The sequence below is a fragment of the Cervus canadensis genome, chromosome 13 (assembly GCF_019320065.1).
Source record: "Cervus canadensis isolate Bull #8, Minnesota chromosome 13, ASM1932006v1, whole genome shotgun sequence".
NCBI lineage: Eukaryota > Metazoa > Chordata > Mammalia > Artiodactyla > Cervidae > Cervus > Cervus canadensis.
The window spans coordinates 11,255,160-11,268,578 of record NC_057398.1 but is presented as its reverse complement, the minus strand read 5'-3'; the positions used below and the strand labels follow the sequence as shown (position 1 = coordinate 11,268,578).

At 46.5% G+C, this 13,419-nt stretch overlaps 1 protein-coding gene across 2 annotated transcripts in view; it reads left to right on the top strand.

Moving 5' to 3' along the window:
- PTPN14 (protein tyrosine phosphatase non-receptor type 14) overlaps nucleotides 1-13,419 on the top strand; it is a 184,505-nt gene that overhangs the window by 126,049 nt on the left and 45,037 nt on the right. For both annotated transcript variants that reach the window (XM_043485110.1, XM_043485111.1), the window contains exons 5-7: nucleotides 2,122-2,189; nucleotides 9,735-9,805; nucleotides 10,780-10,867. In XM_043485110.1, coding sequence (XP_043341045.1) covers nucleotides 2,122-2,189; nucleotides 9,735-9,805; nucleotides 10,780-10,867 — 227 coding nt within the window. The remainder of the gene's footprint in view (nucleotides 1-2,121; nucleotides 2,190-9,734; nucleotides 9,806-10,779; nucleotides 10,868-13,419) is intronic.

The following is a 13,419-nucleotide window of genomic DNA, read 5'->3' as shown; positions in this document are numbered from 1 at the left end:
TTGTATAATTTTAGTTTTATTTGAAGAAATAGCAGCTTTCATCCTGCCTCTAATTAAAGCTCCATTGCAGGGCTTGTAGACCATTTTCTTAGAATTTTTCCACTGCCCAATGTGGTCATATTTTGTGGCTTGATGTTATGACTGTGTGACTTTCACATCAGTTTCAAGTGTGAGCGCTTAAGACCTTATAGTATGCTTTATTCCGACGTTAAAGAGAGAAATTTAAAATGCAGTGTTGTAATGTGAGACAGCTAATGTGTATTAGAGTCAATTTATCTTTCAACCTACCCTACTTACATCGATCTAGATCCATCAGACAGCTGTTTTTTTTTTTTTAATCTTCTGTAAATTTTTACCCCTATTTGTGTAGTACACTGTGTAATCTTGTACATATATTTATACATTGTTCTTTATTGACTGGTAGCTTCATTGTCTTTAGTCATGTTAAAAACAAGAAGATAAAAGACAAGTTTCTTTTTAAAAAGAAACATGTTTCCCTTGCAGTAGCGACTTTGCTTAAAATCAGATACCATCCAAATGTACCCTGCCAGCTGCAGAGTTCTTGCTGTATGGATTGTTGTTTTAGAAGCTGCGAACTGAACTTCTCATCCCAAACTGCACTGAAGTTAAACCTTTTGGATTTAAAATGCTTAAAGTGGCAGCCTTTCCTTGATAACTTTCATTCCTGGGATATTAATGGGTTAGTAGTTTTGGTTGGCCATATGATACTTAGTAGTTAGCCTCTCCCTGTAGATTGGAAGTCTGCAAAATGCGTTGTTCTCATCTGTTCACCTAAAGAATGGAAGGGGAAGGAGCAATGCCCAGACTGTATAACAGAACCATCAGCGGTTATAATTGAAAAATAATTTAAACAGTAGAGAAGATATCATTAATGGGGAGATGAAAGATCTGGTGGGTCCCTCATCTTCCAATTGGGTCTTTTTCCTTTAAGTGCTTCCTTTTCTTCTTCTTCTTCTTTTTTTTTAAAAATTCTCTTTTTTCCCCTCTCACTCTTCAATCACTGGGCTCATTACAAGCATCCTGGATATTGGAGGACCTCGGTGATCACTTTCAGGCTGAAGGAAGTTGGTGAACTTACTCTGGGGTCCCTTTTACTTGGATCCTTGAAGTTTGCTATTCAATCTGATGAAATCCTCTAGCTATAATATGTGTAGAATAATTTTTCTGAGAACTTTCATTGGGCAGTTAGAAAGGCACATCAACAGATATAAGCTGTGACAAAGTATGGTAACAGATCACCGACCTTGGAAATAGGCAGAGCTCTTGGTCTTTGGTATTTCCAAGTGCCTCACCTTGTAATTACTTGTAGGAATTCACACATATTTGTAGGTGCAACCTTGCCTTCTTGGTAACGTATTTACACTGGCCTTCTGTGTGGATCTGCTTATTCTTGTTACCTTAAAGATGTCTGGATCCATTTCTACCTGATAGTGAACATTTTACATGAAATTTAAATATCATACTGTTTTGATTTTTTGTTGTTGTTGTTGAGAGCAAGTTGTATAAGCTGCAAGACACTTATCGATTTATGATAGAGGTTCTCTGTATTCATTTTACGTGTGTTCAGACTTACAATTGTGAGATGAAAACGGGACAGAACAGAATTTGGGCCATCTTGTAACACATGGAGTTGTTTAGGAGGTGTAAAAATTTGCAGCATTGCTTGCCAAGGGTGATTTACAGTGGGAATTTCCAGCTGCAGATATATGAAGAGATGCAGATGGGTTTGGCGCTTCAGTTCTCTAAATTAACCTTGTGTTAAAAAGTCCCCTTGGCAGATAGTCTTAAGATCTGTGTTGGCGCATATTTCATAAAAGATAAATATAGGTTTGTTTTAAATTCTTAAAATAGATTAGGAATCACTTTCAAATGTTTCTATTCTTTCTAGAAAATTATGTTGCAGTGCTTGCATGCTGATATTTACATTATTACTATGTAAAAGTGTTAGTAATAGCAAACCCATCTTGGCACTGTTTGTATTTAATAATAGTGCAGAAGTAGGATGAAGTGAGAAGAGTCAATGTGGTAATAAATGTACCCTATTTTATCCCATCTTTAATGTCATATAATAAAGACTACCCTCTCCCCTTGTCTTTTCAGCTGATTTTGGAGATTATAATCAGTTTGATTCTCAAGATTTCCTCAGAGAATATGTACTATTTCCTATGGTAAGTATATCTTCCTTTTTCTTAATTCATGTTCTATCTTCTTTAGATATTTAACTCTTCCCTTCTAAGATCTCAGAGGAATTTACACATGTATTTCCTGGGAAGAATGCCCCTGCATTTATGGAGATAAGTTTTATAAGACCCTGAGAAAAGTAAAGATGGCTCTTGTTACCTCCTCAGAACACTTCCCTGCCTCACACACTAGCCTTGAGTACTGGGCACTCTCTTCCTTTTTTCTTTTTTTTAACATTTGTATGTTTATTTGGCTGCACCAGGTCTTAGTTGCGGCATGTGAGCTCTGGTTGCAGCATGTGGGATCTAGTTTCCTGACCAGGAGTTGAACTCGGGCCCCCTGCATTGGGAGCTCAGAGTCTTAGCCACTGGAGCCCCAGGAAAGTCCCTCTCTTTCCTTCTGTGCCTCTCAGCTTGGCCCCACTCCAGAGCCTTTGTCCTGCCCGTCTTCTGTCTGGAATGCTCGGCCCCGGGTCTTCCTGTGACTGCTCGTTCAGGTCTTGATTCAGATACCACCTCCTCACAGAAAGCTTCCTTGTCCTTGACCGCCTGTAGGATGCACTCCAACCATCCAGCACTAACTGCTAAATCCCCTTTCCTGTGCATACTTTAGAGCTCTTTCGGGATCTAAAGGTGTTCCTTCTTTCCCTCCTTTTTATTGTCAGCTGAAATGCCTTCTCCGTGGCGCTTGAAGAGGGAGCTTCTCTGTCTTGTCCATGGTTGTCTGGTACATAATTTTGTGCTCACGTGGATTTGTTGAATGAGTCTATGAAGTAAAATGTCCACTCTTGACTTAAATTAGGGATAAGGCTAGGTTTTTATTCTTGGGAAATTTTTGGTAGTTTTGGAGTAATTGAGAAGAGTTTTCGTCAGGAAAGTTAAAATATTTGAAAAGCCATCTTAGGGAAAAGCCATGCCCACTGCAACATTCAGCTCTGATTTTATAAATCATGATCATTCACCACTTTGTGTGTGTGTGTGTGTGTGTGTGTGTGTGTGTGTGTGCGTGCTCAAAGCACTGACCTGGGTTTGCAAAATCTGAATGCAAAGCCACGTATGATAAAATACGATCAGGATTTTGTGTGGGGAGAGGTTACCTGTGTTTTGGGCTTGAGGGACTAATGGTATGTGAGCTGCATCTTAAAAGATGGGCAGCATCGTGGCAGGTGGTGGTCCGGGGGAGCAAGGGATGCTCTAGACAGAGGGAGGAGGAGCAGGGGTGAGGTGGCGGGCGTGACTGGATAGGAGTCAGCTGGCCATCCTGACGGCTGCTCAGGGGTACAGAGGGGAGCAGTGGTACAGAAACATGATGCATCTGAGGAGTTCGAATGGGTGGGCTCCATCCAGTGGTTCACAGACCCCATGCTTGGGAACTGCTGGGTTAGACCAATGAGACTGTTTGCAGGAGGATGTCAGATGAGAGTGTCCTCAGCATGACATAGGAATTAGGTGTTGGTCCGTGTAGCTCAGATGGTACAGAATCTGCCTGCAATGCAGGAGACCTGGGATCGATTCCCAGGATGGGAAGATCCCCTGGAGAAGGGAATGGCTACCCACTCCGGTGTTCTTGCCTGGAGAATCCCGTGGACAGAGGAGCCTAGTACAGTCCACGGGGTTGCGAAAGGTTGGACACGACTGAGCCACTATCACTACTACAGTATAGGATAGAAACAAAAAAAGCAATATGAGATATTTTGGAAGTGCAATGGGGAGAGCTTGGCATCTAACCTGAGAGAGTTGAGTGTCTGGAGACAAAGGTATTAAGTTTTGAGAGGCTAGAAATTATCTGTGTCAGGGCATGAGAGGAATCTAAATTAGTCCCAAGTTAATTTTTTAAAAATTTTTATAGAATTCTTAAAGGTTAGTTTCAGTTTATAATTATTACAAAATCTTGGCTGTGTTCCCCATGTTGTTCAGTACATTCTTGGTCTTTCTGGTGTCCAGTCATCTGTACCTCCCACTCCTCCACCCCCGTCTTGTTCCTCTCCCCTCCCTCGACTGGTCACCACTGGTTTGTTCTCTGTATCTGTGAGTGCTTCTTTTTGTTATATTCACTAGTTTGTCCTATTTTTTTAGGCTCCATATATAAGTGACATCATACAGTGTTTGTCTTTCTCTGTCTGACATGTTTCACTTAGTATAATCCCCTCCCAAGCCATCTACGTTGCAGCACATGGCAAAATTTTGTTCTTTTTATGGCTGCGTTACCTATTTCATGTGTGTGTGTGTGTGTGTGTGTGTGTGTGCGTGGACTTGCCACATCTTCTTTATCCATTCGTCTGCTGGGGGACGTTTAGGTTGTTTCTATAGTTTGTCAGGGGCTTCTTCCCTGGTGGCTCAGGCACTAAGGAATCCACCTGCAGTGCGGGAGACCTGGGTTCGATCCCTGGGTTGGGAAGATCCCCTGGAGGAGGGCATGGCAACCCACTCCAGTATTCTGGCCTGGAGAATCCTCATGGATGGAGGAACCGTGGTGGGTCCATGGCAAAGAGTCGAACGGGACTGAGTGACTGAGCAGAGGACATGGTTTGTCTGCTGTAAATATTGCTGCTCTGAACTTTAGGGTGCACGAATCTTTTAGAATTAGTGTTTTTGTTTTTTCCAATGGCTGGGTCATGTACTGGTTTTATTTTTAATTTTTTGAGGACCCTCTACCCTGTTCCTGCAGTGGCTACAGAAGTTTGCATTCCCACCTGCAGTGTACAAGGGTTCCCTTTTCTCTAAATTCATCTGAACCTTAACCTAATTCTTCTAAATGAGGCAAATACTGCAAGATCTCTAACTTTTTATGAGTAGCTCTGTATTTAGTCTTATTCCCACTAAGATAACAGCAGTATTATCTGCTGGACCTGCTGTTTTTGATCCCTTATTAATTCCACTGATTAAATCAACCTCCGTTCAAAGAGATTGCAGATTACTTCGAGAAGTTCTGCATGGGACTTGGCATCCATGTCTCTGACATCTCAGAAGTCCACCTCAAAAGTCAGGATGTTTTCCTGTCTGCGTGGTGGAAGGGAAAATGAAGCTCATACCTCAGAATTTTAGAGAGTGTGCGTAGTTGTAACAAATGAAGGTGATGAACTTGATAATTTTCTAGAATATCTTTTCTTTTCTTTTTTTTAACCTTTCTCTCATTAAAGGTCTCTGTCACATAGCCTTTAGGCAGAGACCAGGAGAATATTCAAAGTTGATTTCCAGCATGAGATGTGTGCATTTGTAGATGGTAAAAAATGCTTTGACAGGTTTAAGTGCTGTGAAGCAGTAAAGAACTTATTTTGTACATATCATGTCTTTTTCAGAATAATACCTGTCTCCACTGGGCTCTAAGCAAATTGGGTATTAAAACAGTCCAGACCTCATTCAGTTTCACTATGGACAGACAGATATTGGTGGTGTTATTCTTGGATCTAAAGCTTCCCCTTTTGAGATAGTAGCTACTTGTGATGGGTGCCTATTTACATTCAGATTGAAATGAATTAACCTTAAATAAAATTTAAAATTTAGTCCCTCAGTTGCATAAGATATATTTTTAAAAAATGCTCAATAGCCACCTGTGGCTCGTGGCTACTGTCTGGAAAACCTGGCTATAGAACATGTCCATGATTCCAGAAAGTCCTGTTGGGCACTGTTGAGGATGAGGTGGCAGAAGCTGATGTCAGCCTGTATGTCTGAATCATGAATATTCCTTAGCTTTTGCCATCAGTCATGTATCCTTTAGGGCTTCCCTGGTAGCTCAGCTGGTACAGAATCTGCCTGCAATGCAGGAGACCCGGGTTCAATTCCTGGGTCGGGAAGATCCCCTGGAGAAGGGATAGGCTACCCATTCCAGTATTCTGGGGCTTCCCTGGTGGCTCAGAGGGTAAAGAATCCGCCTGCAGTGCGGGAGACCTGGGTTCAATCCCAGGGTTCATCCATATTATTATGATCAGCAGCGTATTTTTCTGTCTCAGGCAAGCACAGGATGCTGACGTGCATGCTTTCTAGGCATGAGTACTCTGCGCTCTCTGAAACGTGAGCCGACAGAGGACAGGCAGAGGGTAGCGATGATCATTCAGCAGCTTTGTGTGGGTCAGACTCTCCTCAGCACTCTGTAATGGCCTATGTGGGAAAAGAATGTAAAAACGAGTGGATATCTGTGTATATGCAATGCAGGGGACCCAGGTTTGATCCCTGGGTGGGGAAGATCCCCTGGAGAAGGAAATGGCAACCCACTCCAGTATTCTTGCCTGGGAAACCCCATGGACAGAGGAGCCCGGTGGGCTGCAGTCCATGGAGTCGATAAGAGCTGGACACGAATGAGTGACTAAACAGCAATAACAAAGTGTAAGGAAGACAGCAGGCAGATTCTGGAAGGACTCGGAGAGACACACAGGGCCGAAGATGTAGGTCCAGAGTGGGAAAGGCTCCTGTCCTGCGCGGGGGAGCATGGAAGCCTTGTCCGGGGAGTGGTGGGTGTGACGGACCTGAAAGATGACGAGGTGAGATGTGAAAGCGGTTTGTGTTGGGAATACTTGGCCTGAGGTTACAAACTCGGGAGAAGAGGTCTGCAGGGACGTCTGGGTCACCCTGACGCGCGGTCTGAATGCCAGGCCCGGGGTGACCTGACCGAGCAGGCCGTGGGGAGCCATGGCAGGCTGTACAGTTTCTGCTGGGCTCCACTGGCGCTTTCAAAGGGAGGAATGCGTTCCTTCGGTGGGGGAGGGAGCCGGGGATGAATGGCTGTGTTTGATCTCATAAAGCCACCGAATTTGTCAAATGGCATTTCTGCCGCTGAGCAAAAGAACAAAGTTAAGTACGCAGGGCGCTCGCCAGGTGTGCTGCTGTGTGCAGGCTCGCTCCCTGCCATTTTTCATCCGAGCTCTGCGCTCTGGCCCGGCCCAGTGGCGGGGCTGCATGCCTCGGGGAGGCCCTGACAGATGCAGGTGGCGCTGGTGGGGTTGAGTACAATAGCAGAGGGTCCCTTTGGACTTTCTCTTCTTTCAGAGAGTTGGAGGCAGCGGTTTACTGGAGCACTCTTTGATCTTCACTTAGCTTTATTTTGTCCTGTTGTCCCACGACTTTTATTGGCTTTTCAAAATTAATATCGAGTTATCCCTAGTCCTTGGTAGCCAGATGTGTACCCAGAGCTGGATTTCTAAGCCACGTGGCATCCTTGTGATCCCACAGCGTTAAACTGAAAATGTCGCGCTTTATTTCCTAACGTGGACTTGAGTTGCTTCGACTGGGTGGCTTAACAGACAACAGCAAATGAAACAGCTCACCTATGAAAAATAAGAGCTGCCGGTAATTCCCTCAGTCTTCTCTAAGGTGTCTCAGGACCATCTCCAGAGCTCTAAGAATTTCCAATATAGAGCTATGCTAGCATTTTCCAACTTTAAAAATATTCTTCTTCTTCTTCTTTTTTTTTTTTGCAATTTCATCATTTGAGATGGGATGTTTCTTACAGTTTTGAGGCATACCTTCTTGGGGACAGTGTTTCGTGAAAAGTGGTTAAACTGGAGGTAATCTTTATGTACGTAATATTTTACAACCAAGAGAATGAGACATTTTAGATGGTTTGAAAGCATCAGCCCTCACCGCCCGCCCCGCCACCGACTCCCAGTCGCTGTGATGAGCCTCAGAGGGCCTCCCCGGGACACACAGCTCACACAGCCCCTGACTGTGGCTCAGAGGAGGATGGAACTTTCCAGGCTTCTGCCTAGGAAGGGCAGAGGCAGCGGGGCTCCTGGCTGGAGCCAGCCCCAGGGGATGGGATAAGCTTTAGAGTCACCATGCCTGTCAGTGTCTCAGTACCTGGCTGGTCTCCCCGTCTTGGATTTATTCCTCCAGACTCCCTCTCACTTTCCCAGTAGGTGTTTAACAAGCTCTGTAAAGACTCGCACTGTCTTGGAAGGGGCGTTGAGAAGCCCTGTGTCCAGGTGACGCTACTCCCACGGGAGCTGGTGCAACACTCGTCCAGGGGCCTGGGGTTTATCTGGTCCAGACTCCAGCTGCTTAGCTCCCCAGCTGTCATCTTCTGGAGCTCCCTTGAGGTAGTTTAGCTGTCGTGGCCTCTTTTGCTCCCAAGGCCCGGCCAAGTAGCCTCTGAATGAGCCTACAGTGGCTCTGAATTAGTTTGCTGGGATTAGGCCAGTGGATAAGAAGGTCAGGCACTGTCCCTTCCTGGGCTCAACTTTTGAGGGGATGATGGCCTGGAAACTCATTTGCCTGTATATCCTCACATTTTTGTTAAAAATGTGTAGGCACTTACAAAGCTTTTGTTGTTTTTTTTTGGCCATGCCAGGTGGCATGCAGGATCTTAGTTCCTCAACCAGGGATCAGACCCGTGCCCCCTGCATGGGGAGTGTGGAGTCCTAACCATTGGACCACCAGGGAAGTCCCTTACAAAGCATTTTAAATAAAAGTCTGAGAGGCAGGCAGATAGGGAAGAAGAAGCTAAATGAAAAAGAGCTATTCTTAGGCCCTCCAGAGTTTAGATGGCAGCCCCAAATATGCCTTCGAGTAGCCTAAGTTATAATGCAGAAAGCCCGATTACAAAAGTGAACACGAACCTCTGTTCTAAAGATGACAGCCTTTAATTCAAACGAATAAAAGGAGCAAAACAGAAATAGAGACACAGACACAGAGAACACGCATATGGACACCCAGCGGGGAGAAGGGGGTGGGGTGAATCGGGAGATTGGGGTTGCCATGTACACACTACTGTGTATGAAGCCGATAACTAATGAGAACCTGCTGTGTCGCTCAGGGAACTCTCCTCACGCTCTGGCTGACCTTAATGCGATGGAAATCCAAAAATGAGGGGGTATCTGTATGCTGCTACGGCTGCTGCTAAGTCGCTTCAGTCGTGTCTGACTCTGTGCGACCCCATAGACGGCAGCCCACCAGGCTCGCCCATCCCTGGGATTCTCCAGGCAAGAACACTGGAGCGAGTTGCCATTTCCTTCTCCAACGCATGAAAGTGAAGTCGCTCAGTCGTGTCCGACTCGTAGCGACCCCATGGACTGCAGCCTATCAGGCTCCTCCATCCATGGGATTTTCCAGGCGAGAGTACTGGAGTGGGGTGCTATTTCCTTCTCCGGGGTACCTGCATACATAAAGCTGATTTGGGCTTCCCTGGTGGCTCAGACAGTAAAGAATCCGCTTGCAATGCAGGAGACCCAGGTTCGATCCCTGGGTCGGGACTATCCCCTGGAGAAGGGAAAGGCTACCCACTCCAGTATTGTTGCCTGGGAAATCCTGTGGACAGAGGAGCCTGGCGGGCTACAGCCCATGGACCACAAAGAGTCAGACACGACTGAGCGACTATCACTTTAACACTTTAAGGCTGATCTGCTTTGCTGTCCAGTAGAAACTAACACAACATTGTAAGGCCACTCTACTCCAGTAAAAATTAAGAGAAAAAGGAATTGCAGAGGACTAAGAGGGGTTGAGGAAGTGAGGCGGGTGAAGGACATGTTTTAGAAAAAAGGAGTGCGTTCAATGCTCACGAGCAAAATCGCAAGGGACCTGAACTGCTTTCCATTTTGACAGGATTTGGCCCTGGAAGAAGCTGTTCTGGAGGAACTGACGCAGAAGGTGGCCCAGGAACACAAAGCGCACAGGTGAGGCGGGGCTGCCTGGCCCAGCGCGGCCGCTGTCCTGGCTGAGACGGAGGTGGTGGCCCCCCACCCCGCAGCCGGCGGCTCGAGTCCCCGCAGTTCTGTTTCTAGTAGCAAGTGACTCAGCTCTCTTCTGAGAGTGCATGTAGATTGGAAAACTGTGCTCCCTGCCCCTACTGCCCTTGCTTTTTTTCTCTCTTCCTTTTTTTTTTTTTCCTTTCTTCCCCCCCATCCCCCCTTTCTCCTGTTCTTCAACACCAGTAGACCCACACTGATGCGGAGCTGTTGGCCAGAGGAATTCCTCCCTGTGATCTTCCTAAAACTCTGTTTCTGGACTTGGGAAGCCTGGGGCTGCTTGTGCTGAGTGTAGACCTCAAGAGCTACTTTGGGTGGGAAAGTCAAGATCCGGGAGAAAAATGGTGAGATTCAAGTCATCACCGAGAGCTTACTCAGGGCCGCTTGGAGCTCTTTGGGATGAATAGAAAATAAACAGCTTCCCTTCCAACTAAACCACCACCACTTCCAACCTCAGAGGATATGTGCAGCCGTCCTAGGCTCTCTTAACTTGGTTACTTGGCTCCCAAATTATCATCCTCATCATCTTTTTCCTTTCCTCCTTTTCCCCTTCTTATTTTCTTAACAGTGGAGATTTGTTCCCCCAGGTTGGAGAAAAAAAAATTTTTTTTTCCCCCAGCAGTCAGCATTATTCACCAGGACATCTGGCATAATCTGTGTTCATAGGGCTGTGGCTCTCAATTAAATGCTTTACCTTCCTCTTATTATTCCCTGTTGAGTGAAAGGCTACTGGGGGAAATGTTAATGAATTACTTAGTAAAGCACTGTGCCTACAGTTGGGTGATGATGGCTTTTCCCAGAACTAAAGCCACGGTTCTGGAATTTGCCACCAGGAGAGTCGGGTCTTCCACTGATTTTATTGCCCTTAACCGTTTCCTCCTTTGATACTCTTTTGGTTTTAGTGGAATCCTGCCAGCAGAAGCTGAGCTTATGTACATCAACGAGGTGGAACGTTTGGATGGATTTGGACAGGAGATCTTCCCTGTGAAGGTAGCATCCCCTGTCCTTGCTTTAGCTGTCTCAGAACAGCACAGGCATTTGGAAAACTAGTGTTGCTTGGGAGCAGAGAACCAGAAGGCTTGGCTTTCTCATTTCTACATGCCATGAGTTAGCAAGTCCAATTTACTTTAGTGAAAGCAAACCCTTTTTTGTTAATGGAGAGATTTTGAAGCTTTCCACAGTCCTCTGCAGACTGTCTCAATTGTAAGACAACCTTCTGAGTGAGTAGCCAATACCAGCCCATCTGGTGCCGAGAAGTTATCAAGGTCACAGGCGACCTTACAGCGGGACACGAGGCAAACGTCACGTGTGCCTTAATACAGATCCTCCCCAGCAGTTTTCCTCCCCAGCCTTTTCTTTTCTCTTCTTGGGGCTGATGCAGTGATAACTGTTTGTGAGGAAGAATGAAACATTTCCTGGATACAATTATACTTTATTTCTCTGGCTCTAGAGAGCCTCTGTTGTGGATTTCCAGCCCCTTTGGTGTTTTCTGGAAAGTATGCCTAAGAAATGGTTGTAAGCACATCCCACCCTTTGCAACAAATTCACCTCCTGAAGTGAGGGTGTGGTGGTGGGGTCATGGTGCAAGGTCGTCTATAGAGCTGAGTCCATCATCCAAACTAATTTTCCTCTCTCTGGTGACCCACTTTACCAAAGACGGAGTTTTATCAGAAACCTAAAGCAACTGGCACATTTCAGCAATTTGGGAGACTCCTGCAATTTCAGCATAAACATTTCACTCCAAACTGGCTCCACTGGCTGTTTTATAAGTGTTCTGTTCCCCCTCTGTTGCACGTTTGCAATTTGCCTTAATGAGAACTGCCCATGTGTATCAAGTAGACTCGAGCAGGGTGGCCGCAGCTTGCAAAAAAGGCTAAATGGCTCTTTTTTAGATTTGTTTAATTTTCTTTTGCTTCACTAATGGCTGCCCTTCATAGGGTTGTAATCCATTTTCCTTGCAATAATGCCTTATGAAGCCATCTGCATCCCACTTACATTTCAGCAGCCCATATATAGTCATGATATTTTGGAAAATCAGAGTAAACTTTTCTCCACTTCTAGAAAACCCGACTTCTTGGGCCCTGGAGATTGGAGGTTTGGTTGTGGGGGTCATTTGCTTGCGTGGTTTTTAAAGTCATTCTGAACTGTGGGAAGCAGAGGCAGTGGAGACGGCGTTGAAATCCGCTCTGCTGGGTTCGGATGCATTTTTGAGTCTGTCCTTTAGTGGGAAAAGCGCAGGAAGCTCCCAGAGCTGCTCCGAGTGGGCAGACAGGCTCGGCTGACTCACGGCCCGTGGGTGTAACTCTGCTGGCCTGCTGCTCCCCCCCCCCCCCCCACCGCATATCTGCTCATGACTCAGGTGACCACCTACAGACCGCGTGATTCCGGGTGACCCAAGGATGCGGGGCGGGGCGGTGTTACCCGTGGGGGCTGTGATGGAGTCGGCTGTAAGTGAAAAAGCAGCAAGGGCAGCCTGCCCGTGGTGACGGAGTCCCTCTGGGTCAACCTTCTTGACCAAGGAAGGTTTCAAACAAATGTTATGGCTATGTCCCAGGGACGACCATTTAAGTTTCGTGTAGGGTTTTTGTTTTTTTTTTCCCCAGTGAGTGATTTCTCAAAAAATTTTTCAAGATTGGGGAGCAGGAATACCAGTGCATTTCTTGACAGGGCTTCCCCTCCCCGTCCACAAACACTGGGTGCCCGCAGCCTCCGGGGGCTCCTGTACTGTCAGAGCAGGTGGGCATGGGGGGAGGCAGCTTCTGGAATGGGTCACACCGGGTCTGGAGCCTCAACCCGAGCTGCCTGTGCTGTTCTGACGGGTGTGTGGTCCGTGGTTTTTCATCGTCCCACGCTGGTGGCCTGCTCCTCCCATGTCCCCATCTGTCCCCCTCGACCTCTGCACCCACCTCCTGGCAGCATCCCCAGGGAAGTCTTTCCACAGAATTTTCCTTTCTCTTCCCATCTCTACTTTGCCCGTCTTCATTTCCCACATAGATTTTTTTTTCTTTTAATCATGTAACTTACCTTTTAGCTCCTTGTAATTACTGAGGCCCTCTCCCCCATCCCGAGTTCTTTCTCGGCTCAGCTTTTGCCATCAGCAGTTGTCTTTCCCTTTCTCTCTCTCTCTGAGAAGATTCCTATGTGAATGGAAAGTTTTGGGGAAGTGGGTTGAGATGAGGTCCTTGAGAAGGAGGTCTTTGTGTCTTAGATGGGATCAGGTATTCCGAGGAAGGTTAGGGGTTTATCTTTGCTTTCCTGGGCTGAGTTGGGCGTGTCTCTCCCCTCACTCCACAAAGAGGACGCCTCCCAAGTGAAAGCAGGGAGCCGGGTGACAGTTTGCTCCCTGGATGCTGAGTCTTGCTCCCACTCTGCTCTCAAGAACACTGGAGGCTGGGTTATGCTTTCCCGGGCAGGAGGTTGGAGGCACCTGACTGGACCAAGAGACCGGCCTGAAGACAAGACCCCTGGCCTCTCCCAGACAGGGCCCAGCAGACTGCCAACAGTGAAGCTTACAGTCCACGTGCCCTTCCTGTGCTCACAAA